The sequence below is a fragment of the Crassostrea angulata genome, chromosome 8 (assembly GCF_025612915.1).
Source record: "Crassostrea angulata isolate pt1a10 chromosome 8, ASM2561291v2, whole genome shotgun sequence".
Taxonomy (NCBI): domain Eukaryota; kingdom Metazoa; phylum Mollusca; class Bivalvia; order Ostreida; family Ostreidae; genus Magallana; species Magallana angulata.
Genome location: NC_069118.1, coordinates 3,061,065 through 3,073,380, shown reverse-complemented (window position 1 = coordinate 3,073,380; position 12,316 = coordinate 3,061,065). Strand labels below are relative to the sequence as shown.

General features: G+C 31.4%; 1 protein-coding gene across 1 annotated transcript; it reads left to right on the top strand.

Annotated features, from left to right (window-relative positions):
* Positions 1-1,386: 1,386 nt before the first annotated feature.
* Positions 1,387-9,122, top strand: LOC128158497 (uncharacterized). Its single transcript, XM_052821367.1, has 4 exons — positions 1,387-1,517; positions 1,897-2,011; positions 6,888-7,054; positions 7,191-9,122. Exons 1-4 carry the CDS (start codon positions 1,397-1,399, stop codon positions 7,310-7,312), a joined length of 525 nt encoding a protein of 174 aa, XP_052677327.1. The 5' UTR covers positions 1,387-1,396; the 3' UTR covers positions 7,313-9,122.
* Positions 9,123-12,316: the final 3,194 nt, after the last annotated feature.

Below are 12,316 nucleotides of genomic sequence, written 5' to 3'. Positions count from 1 at the left end.
TTCTACGCAAGAAAACACCTAAATGTTTGCCTCATTTGAAAATACCATCTTCAGTCTATATATTGTTATAAACCCATTTATATTTATTAAAGGGTTATTTAATTTCTCCCTTAGTTGGTTATCTTAGTTAATTACTATTGTATGTAGGATACTTGACATAAGAATAACATGAAGTGATGTACTCAACATTTTCTCAGTAAACATGATAAAATCAATAAGAATTTACACTATCATTTTTAGTTATATGTGAATAATTCGTTTTAAATATTTGGAAATGTATGATATAGCGGTATCAATAAATTTTACAGTTTTTTGGTTGTATTTAACATTTTATAATAGGCTGTGGTTATAAATCCTTGTTATAACATTGTGTATTCTGTAGTTGTACATGTATAACTTCTTTGTAAGTAGCTTTGAAAAGCATAGTTCTCTTACAATGTAGTCGTTCAGACCGACACACCTTTAAACCTAGTTATGCATGTACGGAATAAAAAATTCTAATTATTTTTTTTAACAATACAATAGCCTAAACATCAAGTACAGTAATATCAAGAAATTCTCTAATTCCTTGCTCCAAAATTGCTCTGAATGATGGATCTGCATCTTGTCGGGTCATTCGCGCCAATGATGCGTTTCGAAACACTTAATATATCAGCTGCAGCCACAAACACGACAATAGATGTGACAGGGTAAAAAATCTAAGGAAGTTAAAAATGGAGTTGGGAGATCGTGTTAAATTAAGTTACATGTGCCCACTTCTTTTTCTGTTTTGTTTTCTTTTAAAAACTAGGTTAAACAATGAATTGTTTAAAGTCTTTTCATGATATTAGGTCACGTAAATGCTACAAATCTTTAAATGCATTAAATGAGATATTTGATTAATAACTTTTTAAAAGTATATCTGTTTTTATGTCTGTATTCAAATTAACTTTCTAGAATGATTCAAAAAATCATTTAATGAAGTAAAGCATAATATACATGCCTTCTAGATCTAGTAAAGCAACTTACAAGATAACAGCCATATTATCCTAGTAAACTTATTCTATTGTGAAAAGAAATGTGCACGTCTTATTCTTCACTTTTACGTTATTAAAACAATTAAATAATTAAAGTATATCAATGCTGTAGAGACACTACAATGCATGGGACGTCAGATGTTTTTTCCTTTTATGTACAAGCTTGTGACAAACATTTATTGTATAGATTTAAGGCATGGGCAGGGTTTTGGGGTTTTTCGTTTTGTTTAAATGATTTTGTTTTGCACTGGTCCCATGGTATTAATAAACTTTGCCTGGTTCTTAACAACTGAGCCCCTGCACCATGGTTTTGTATAAATTTGATGGACAGCCAAATCGTTTTGATAGATTCAATGTTATTTAAGACTAGAGGAGTTTCGATGTGTGCATTACATCAGTTACATTTGTCGCAAGAAGGTCGTTTGTTAGTCTTTACTGTTCTTATAAAGATGTCTCAACTAAAACGATTTGATTCAGTTTTAAAACTGCTATTCATTTTTCGTAAGTATGAATGAGGGCAACGATTTGCAGTTTATTCTTATCATAATTCCTCTTAAATTAATTATTTGAATTATAATTGATATTTTGATACGTACACTTAGAATAATTCAGTCTACATTTGAGTTAAAATTTGTTTCTTTGGAAAGAATGTATCCCTATCAGGTATCGTTTAAAATGTAAAAAAAAATCCTATCTTAATTTCAGAAATGACAATTCCTAAATATCCAAATATTCTTAATAAAAACAACACAGTGCAATACCAAAATATATTACATTATTAATATTCACTGCATACATGTATTAGTGCAAATGTGATAAATGTAAAAATGATTGTAAAATACGATTTTAATTTCTAACAGTATAATTACAATGTTTACAGTTACAGTTCCCGTGCAGTGTGCTTATTACTGCTATTACTACTACAGTAGCTACTACTCATCTAGAAGACAGTACTGTTACTATTACTACTACTATTACTACTATGACTCAGATAGGTAAGTAAGGCATCTGTAACTTTTAATTATAATAACATTGCATATATTTATCAGTAAATTCTAGTGCTGTAAATTCCTAATTGAACGCGAGAAATTAATATCCGAGTAAAATCGCGAAGACCTCTTCTCGGAAATTTTAAAAGCTCGCTTTTATTTTTCAGTTAGCTAAAACTGAATAAAACTATGTTAAACTAATCGGCGACTGCATTTTTAGATTTTCACTTTTTGGTGCACAACAGCTAAATCACGAAACTAAGAGCTCGCGTAAAAGAAGAATGATAAAAAATAAGATACGTGTAAGTAAAGTAGTGTATTTATATTTACAATTTTTTTCTTACAATATATATGACAGTGTTTCAATAACAAGAGGTCAATTGGCCTTGACTGTCACCTGAGTATCATATAATCCATACACAAACTTGTCGAGGAGTTTCATATAGGCGTTTAATTAATTAGGTTTCATTCTGGAGAAGAAAAATTATAAATTAGTTATGACGGCCACCTCCCTGTCTGAAATCTTTCCTTAAAGAACTGTGAAACCTAAAATTTTTGCAAAAAAGTAAAGATCAAAATCATGAATTCAGTTTTCCTTTCAGGTGTGTGGGAGTACATAAGATAATTTTTTAACATTACATGTATTAACACCTATACATCCAATTTGGCCCTGCCTTAGAGTCAAAACCCATACCAGGGGACATGAAATTAAAATTTCAGTAGAGGACTTCCTGGTAAAAATAATTGTGAGTCAGTTTTTTATACCGATGTGTGAGGTTAAAAAGAAAAAATTTAAACGTTTATGCATTATCAGTATATTGCCATATGCCCCCTCCCTCATATCATGAAGCCCTGACCCAGGGGCCATGAATTTCACAATTTAGGTAGAGGAGTTAGTAGACACAATAACCATGTTTTCAGTTTTTTGCCCACATATGTGGGAGTAGTGAAGATTTTTTTTAAGATTAAAAACATTTTTGCTGTATGGCCATATTGGTCCCACCCTAGAGCCTGAACCCCTTACATTATAAACAGGCATTTAGTTTTTAACAATTATGTATAGGAGTAGAGAAGAAGATTTTCTAAGATTTAATACATTTTTACTATATGGCCATATTGTAACCCAGGGGCCATAAGTTTCACAATTTTGGTAGAGGGACTAATGGACATTATTACTAGTATGCCACCAGTTTTTTCTTCACATGTATGGGGATAGAGAAGAAGATATTTGAAAATTTGGGGTTTTTTTTTTTTGCATATTTGGCCCCACCTGTGGCGCCCCGGGGGTGGTAGAGCCATAAATTTCACAATTTACATTTCTCTTACTATAGAAATGCCTCACACCAAAAATGGTAACAATTAGCCTTGTAGTTTTTAAGAATAAGTTAAAAATGTAAAATTGTTAATGCACGCCGGACGACGCACCACGACGGAATAAAACGGAGAGCAATAAAAACTAAAAGTTATAATTCCGTGGATTAAGTAAAACCAGAGTTTTAAGAAACGTAATTCCGTTGCAAATGGTCAATAGAATACTTTGTTTAACATTGCATTTCAATTAACTTTTAATTTTATTGATCAAATAAACTAAATCAATTATAAAGTGTATTCAGTAATACTTGATGTCATAAATCTATTTTCCATTTTTAATATATTGATATCTTTTTTTTTATTTGTAAACTTTTAACGCTAAGAATGTTGATGATAATGCAATTTAGATTATGACTTTACAAAAAAAAACAAAAAACAAATGTTAGCAGAGATAATATAGATAATTCTAAAGAATTCTGTCACATATCTAGAATAGATATTGTTTTCAAAAAAGGAGTCATTTTTCACTTGAACTGATTAACAGTCTCATGTACGAATGGTGTTGAAACATTAGTTGTAAAGCATAATCCAAATAGCAGTCTTGCTTGTCGTCAAGTGCACTATTCATTTTTCCTAATATTGTATTGAATACCCGGTCACTATGAAGTACTTATTTACAAAACAGTTAACACAATGACTATTGGTTACGAAATAGGACCCAATCTACAAAAACAATTCTAGTTTGTCTATTAAATGTAAGATAAGGGTTGTCTTTTGTATTTTGCTACACTTAGTCTTTACGAGGTGTTCATTTAAATTAATGATGGTTGCAATTTAAACTCCTACGCATTGTGCACAAGAAATCAGAAATGACATGAACATTAAATACATGGAAACTTCCTACTGCCAATTTCATTAGAATAACTAAACATTTCCCTACACATTTCTAACATTATGTCAGACTATTAGTTCTCAAAAAATTGAATGAAAACTTCAAATGTTATGGGTATACAGCTTTGGATTACGATTTTAAACTTTGGATTACGATTTTAAAAGCAATCAAAGAATAAACTTTTTACATTAACAAATAATTGGACATTTGACGTCATTTATAAACCGAAACATTTTTTTTACTTTTTTGTTTATATCTATTGACGGAGGTCACACAGGAATGCGGTTGGCATGTACATTTATATAGAAGCAATCTGGCATACAGCGTTTTTCGTTTGTTTGTTTGTTTTTGTTTTTGTTTTTTGGGGGTTTTTTTTGGTTTTGTTTTTCTTTTGTGTGTTTTTTTGGTTGTTATTATTATATTTTGGGACAAAGCGACGGCAAAACCTTTTTTCCAAATTCAAAGAACATGCAGGTGATGTAATTTATAATTATTTTTACATACTTTTTTTTCTTTTTTAAATATCAATGTCAAAGCACATATGAACAGAATCCGGGATGGTTCGCACCTATTCTGTTTCGCGCTGACATAATGGGCACCTCGATGTTTCATACCTTCCTCGGGGCGAAACATCATACTGTATTAAGATCTTTCTCTCGTGTTATTATTGCTCTGAAATTAATTATAACCTGATAAAAATTGCAATAAGTTATAAAAAATAACATTGAAACCGTGTTTGCATTCATATATGCGCCGCTAGTATAATTTTTTTTTCGATGTTTGAAGCCATGGTGTTATCATATATGTTCATAACAAGAAGTATCGATTGTGTTGTGATAACAATTATAGCATGTCTTTCACCTGAGATTTACCTATATTGTTATGAAAAATTAGGGGTGTTAGTGCAGGTAATTAATTACCACAGATGTAATGGTGGGAATAATTATAAGAAATATGACATGCAATTCTCATGCTGAAATCTGGTTTAAACAAAATGTTATTTTCAATTTAAAAGAAAGAAATATCATGATTTTTAAATTTCTGTTTGCCATATTTTGTGGGAAAAGCCGTTAAAAACCCTTAATCAAAGCAACATTGAATTATTGTCGTCCTGTACAATAAATTAAGTGCTATATATATTCCTTGAAAGAGAAAACTTTTTAATGAAAAAAATAATGATTTTTGTTCAAATCTTATTTATCATAAAAATTGAAGTTACATGCAGACATATTATAATTGTAGGATATGCAGCAAATAAAACTCCAAAACATGCAGCTAATATTGCTTTAATAGCATAACTTTACTGCTTACAGCTTTACATTGCCGCCTCTGCATTCATTCAACTACATGTACTACTTTTGAATAAAAGTAATGTGTGATATTGTTTGATAATTTCCATCCCCATATATTTATGAAAAAATAATAACGTCATTGCAGAATGACATACAGATAACTGAAAAATACACACAAAAATAACACTTATATAGTTCTTTATGCAAAATCATTACTCCATGTATAAGGAATAATCTGAGATAATAATCTGAGATAAATATTCAGAGACACACTTATTATGGATCTTGTATATAGTGGTAAGTTTAGAAGAAATTCATAAATTATCTTCTAAAACAACTTGCAAACGATTGTTTGTATAATTACGTATATGCAAAATAATACTATTTTCATAGTTGTGCTTCTAATATTGTAAAGAATGTTAGTCATTTAAGATTAAATTGCCAATATAAATACTAACCTTGTTCTCAAATTATCACCTGTCTTACGCACGTATCCCGAAGTTCACGGTGACGATGGTGCTATTTTCAAAGACCCTGGAGGTGTAGCTGAAGCCTTCGCAATGCACTACGAAAAAATATACACTCCCGCCGAAGATGACACCTTTGATGAACACTTCCGCCAGTTCATCGAAAGCAAGTACAGACACGTAGAGGAAGAGTGTACTAAAGTTTCTGGAAATATCCCCGGCGGACCAATAACTACAGATGATCTCTCGCCTGTTGTTAACAACCTGAAGAGAAGAAAATCCCCAGGCCCGGATAGGATAACATACGAACATATCATCTTTGGGGGGAAGAAAGTACTTGGATGCATTGTTAAACTTTTTAATGCAATCATTCTACATGGGAAAATACCCCACTATGGAAACAAGGGCTCATAGTTCCTTTGTATAAGGAAGGTGACAAACAAAAGACTTCTACAAATAGCTACAGACCAGTTGCACTGCTCTCTTGTTTTCTTAAAAGTTTTGAAAATGTTCTTAATAGTAGAATATCAAAGTATGTTTTCCGTCGTATGAATATACAATCGGGTTTATACCGAGTGGGAAATACGTTAACAATCCAAAAGATAGATAATTAAATAAGTAATAGTTTATTAACCTCATTCAAAGCAATAAATCTTGAAGACGTTTTTTCATGCAAAAACTAACTACTTTGTTTCATTAGATATTGTGAAATTTAGGCATAACCTTTATCTACTTCATAGAATAGAGACTTAGTTAAATACCTCGTTCAGGTTTCACCAGAGATGCTCAAAGATGCTTTTTTAAGAATGATGTGATTGTATGTTTATTTTTTAATGATTTTTTTTTCTTCTAATTTTTCTTTCGGTTACTGCTTAATCACATATTAGATTAATAAGCGAAACGTATTTGTTTATATTTAGTTCTTCGTCTTCAGCTGGAGCGATAGCTGGCGGAGTGATTGGGGGTATCGTTGGGCTGGCCGTTATTGTCACCATTTTTGTTTGTGCGTGTGTCAAAATCTGCAAAACACAGAACCATGGTCAAATCATGGTGTACCCTCAACAGACCACGGCCAATACCAATTCAAGTACGTAAACTGTGTTTATCAAATATTAAGAAACCTAACTGATGATAAAAATGTTTAACGCTTAATTCTAGCTTGTTTTTTGATACTCACTTTGGAGTTCATCATCTGCATATAGTTCACTTTTATGTTATTTCAGTTACACCACCAGGGTATCCACAGCCGTCAGTTCCTGTCTATTCCTATGGACCACCAACGTATTTAGGCAAAAATCAGCAAGCTGTCGGGCGAAATAACATTTCAATCATTGATTATTCGTAGTTACATAGTGGAAATATTGTACTGAATAAACAAGGGAAAATGATATAACAAGAGAGTTCTATATATTTTTTAAGTATTTGTAAAAATGACTAATTTTCTATATATAATTATTATTCAGTTTGTAGTGATGATATTACAGTCATTTCATGCATATCTTTTACAACTTCATGCTATGCTATTGTATGCGATTTTAATGATATGCCTTGAGATTTCAAAGCAATGCTATGAGATTTGTATGATATGCTATGAGAAATTGAAATAAAGGGCCTAATGATATGGAAGTATATGCTATGCTATGACAATGGTATGCTATGAGATTTGAACAAAAACGCCTCCATACACAGAAGAGTTCCATATATTTCGGAGTAAAATGAAAAGAGGGCAAAGTTTACTACTAATCTGCAATGTGAACATTTATTCTTTCGAATAAAAACATTTAAAACCGAGTTAAAATCATGTTGTCTGCTATGCTATGGTATGCTATGTCGAATGAGATTCTATAAGATTGTATGCTATAGTATAAGATTCAATGCTATGTTATGAGATTCCAATGTTATGCTATGATATGTCAATGCTATGCTATGGTGAATGTTGTAAAAGATATGCTTGAACTGAAATTTTAATACATGTAGAAAATAATAGAAAAAACCGCATGTGTTTTTTTTCTTTTAGAGTAGTGGTTTTTAAATATCTTCCAGTTTCCTACTATGCATGTATAGCCAATGAATACAACCGTTGCTGTAATTTAGTCAATGATTTCAAATTTTAGAATTCATACTAACTTGTGGTAACAAAATACTTTCTGTCTGTTGAATTTTCATCCTAAATTCGGTGGCATAATTCATCCATTCACCTTTCCTATCCTCGTTTGGAACGAACAGAGCATAAAAGTTCTTGTCAAACCGAACTTTTTTGATTGATAAATTTATCTGTTTTAGATTTATCTTGGGTTAATACAAGCGCTTACTGGGCCATAACTGTACGTTTTGATAAAGTTTCTTCAGTTCCCCAGCTATCTGAGATATCGTAGCCGTTCGGGGTCACTTCCTGAAACTCTTATAGGGATTTTTATTGTCAAACCAACGACTTTCATTCAATGCCAACGTTTTTCGGGAATTTTTTGTTATCTTTTTTTAAATGCACTCCATAGAATATTTTTTCATTTGTTCTATACTCTTTGACAATCAATAATTTCATAAATTATTAAAACAATATTTTTCGCGCATGCTCACTAGTTTGTATAGTGATCATTTCTATAAGGACCCGAATTCTACAAATAAACGATGTTATAAGACCTTTATACTTTAATTTTATTTTCTAAGTATGTTCGCTATTTTTTAGAATCAACACCTCTATAAGGATACTGTACAGCAAATGCGCACTAATTCGTAGAGTCAGCACCTCTTTAAAGACCCGATACTATATCAATGACAAACGTCTTCTTTACTATAAATATCGATGATAAAAGTCTTTTATGTGGATCCCTATAAAATCACATTTGTATGGGGTTCCAATAATTACGTCATCGTCAGGGTAACCTTATAGAGGTATCTATGCAGCAATCCCAATGTTGAATTAGGTTATCTAACATCTAAGATGTAAGAAAGATTACGTTTTTCTGCGGATTTGCTTGAATTTGAAGATATTTATTTATTAATATATACTGCCTATTTGTGCAATGGTGATAAATGCATAATACAAAGACTTTTAAAAAATACTATTACAGTATAATTACAATGTTTACAGTTACAGTTCCCGCGCAGTGTGCTTATTACTGCTATTACTACTACAGTGGCTACTACTCATCTAGAAGACAGCTATGTTACTATTACTATTACAACTATTACTGCGATGACTCAGATAGGTGAGTGAGGCATTTGTAAGCTATAGTCAAAATTATCATTCACAATTTTAAATATGAAATGTTAGTTCTCGTAATTAAGTTAGTAGATGTATATTCATACAATGATATGATGTGGCTCAATAATATTCGGGGAATCAATTTCGTGGAAAGATAGAAAATCGTAATTAGGTTAGTACATGTATATTCATACAATGATATTATGTGGCTCAATAATATTCGGGGTATCAATTTCGTGGCAAGATAGAAAATCATAGGTAAGTGTACTTACTTCCTTGGCAAATTATATGTTTGTGTATTTTAAATACTGCATTTCAACATGTTATTTCATACATCAACAAAATCCACAAAAGAATTGTGTTTAATACGTCTTGATGTTACAGGTTCATTTTCATGCTAAATCCACTCGCTTTGATCTTTCTTGCTAATCTTTTACACTAGGAATGTTGATGCTTGTGCTTTTTGATTTTTAAATTAAAAAATATACCTTCATTTTGCAACAAAAGTCTTAATAGAGGTATGGATAATTTTAATGAGTTCTATATATCACAGATTTTCCCCCAGAAAACAGTATAACAACCATTTATCATTCTTAATGTGCCATTGACACACAGGTTGTCAACAAAAATTTAAAAAAATATATTCTTGTCTAAACAATCATTATTACGCCCTATAATAAGATTAAATATCAGGTTGCTTGGAAGTAAACATTTTAAATGCTAGTTAACAGAATAACAATTGATTACAAAATAGGAGCCTGTCTACAAAAAAACCAGTTCTTTTCCGACTATAGCTAAAGGTTGTCTATTTAATGCTACATTGATTTTTTACAGATCTTTACAAAAATACTATCTATACATAAGGTATAAACAATAACATTTATGTTAAAACTGGGATGTTTCTTTATTTCAATTTCATTAGAATAACTGTAAATATTTCAACGCATTGACTAACATTAAATCGGACGATTTGTTTATATGAAATTGAATACATACGTAAATTATATATTTATTGCAGCCCCGTCAGTTTCTGTGACTTACAGTAGGTCTGCTTCCGAATTACAAAGTGAATGTAAATATAGTCAAGTGATTCATTGTAAAATAGTATTGAAGATTTGATAACTAGGAAGTAAATCTAGATTTTAAAAAACCCAGAATACCAATTGATAACTTATAAAAGGATCGGCTACAAAACCAATTCTAGATCACCTATAGATAAAGGTTGTTCTTTATTTATGCTACACCGATTTTTACGAGATGGTAATTTAAACTTTTGCCTGTTGTAATTTAAGCTTCACATTCATACATAAGTCTGAGTAGCATCTTATTTTTCTAACTTTCTTTCTCGTAAGAATAAGTGCACTCTTCTTTCACATTAATTCAGTCGATTAAACAAAAGTTTATGGTCAAACATCCTCAAATAATGAATTCAGAATGAGGTGCTTATAAAAAGAACAATTACGTAAATTTAATATATATTAGACTTTGACATCGGAAGGAGTTTATTTTTGCTTTGCAAAAACATGCAGCTTACATGTACGTACATTGTTATTAAAACAAGCTAGCATGAATTGGTTTAAAGTTTTGGGATTTTTAATATAACATTTGAGGTATGACCAATGCATGATGTTTTATCAATATTGTCGACATCGCAATGTTGGCAAACATCGAGTAGACATTGTGTCTACATCAGACCTCTTAAATCCTGTTTACAGCGTCGACATTGTCGACATCACAATTTTGACTTAATCGTGTATCTTCTTTCCTGTTTACATCGTCGACATCGTCGACATCGGAATGTTGATCAACATCGAGTCAACATCGTGTCTACATTGTACCTCTAATATCCTGTTTACATCGTCGACATTGTCGACATCGCAATGTTGACTTACATCGAGTAGACAGTGTCTCTACATCGTGCCTTCTATCCTGTTTACATCGTCGACATTGCAATGTTGATCGACATTTCCTATTTACATCGTCGACATCGCAGTGTTGATCTACATCGAATCAGCATCGTGTCTACATCGTTCAACTTATATCATTTTTATATCGTCGACATTGTCGACATCGCAATGTTGACCAACATCGAGTAGACATTGCGTCTACATCGTGTGCCTTCTTTCCATCGTCGAGACATCGAGAAATCGTCGAGATTGCTTTGCAAGAGACACCGTAACAGAAATATTTGCAATGTAGACTATGTTACCTCAATATCAGTTCAATGTCAAATACATTGCGATTTAACGCTATCGACGATGTCAACGTCGAAGAAATGTCGTCAATGTAATTTCCTTATTTGTTCAACATCGTCGACATTGCGATGTCGACTTGTCGACGATGTAAATGTTAAAGAAATATCTCCGATATAGACAATGTAAATTCAATGTAATTTCGATATCGGTTCGTCATCGTTGTGATGTCGGCGATGTCGACGAAGTTAACGGCAAAACATTATCGGCAATGTTGACAATGTAAATCGATTTCGTATCAATATGGTATACATCACGATGTTGACGATATCGAAAAAGAAATATGTATTGGACATGAATGATGGGAACAATGGCAAAATATTTTTTATGAGTTTTTAAAAAAATCCAAAGGATAAAGATAAAGTTTTTTAAATGAATAGGGAATCTGATTTTTATAATTTAAACAATAAAATTCTGAAGGTAGCAACATGGCAGAACATAAATAATCAAATTGAAGTTTTGTCCCTCTGAAATCATTGCGACTTAATCTTCATCCGATTATTTGACTAAAATGTCATCACTAATGTCAAGAGCAAATTAGATATGATTTATTTGACAAGATTTGAAATCATTTTAACTGAATGTAAATGAATTTTAAGATACTGAAAACTTTAAACTTAAAATGTTAAGACGACTAAGATGTTACCAGACGCAGCATTGCAAAAGAAGCTTAGATGTGATGTTTTGAAATGGATTTAAAGTTATTTTAGATAAATGTTTAAAAAGATTTTAAAAATTTAACTTCATCCAATCAGATCGTCACATCAGCATTTACATCCAGATTTGGAAGTGCAACGAAGATGCAGTGCTATAAAAGCGTAATCGTTTTGATATAATCTTTGAAATTTTAAATTTCGTCTAACAATTTTTTTTATAATACCACGTACAACAA

Bases quoted from the DNA above. Each gene is read 5' to 3' on its own strand.
- LOC128158497 (XM_052821367.1), top strand. From the start codon at position 1,397: ATGTGTGCATTACATCAGTTACATTTGTCGCAAGAAGGTCGTTTGTTA. The intron at 1,518-1,896 runs GTAAGTATGAAT...CAATGTTTACAG, and splicing joins AAAACTGCTATTCATTTTTC to TTACAGTTCCCGTGCAGTGT. The intron at 2,012-6,887 runs GTAAGTAAGGCA...GTTTATATTTAG, and splicing joins TACTACTATGACTCAGATAG to TTCTTCGTCTTCAGCTGGAG.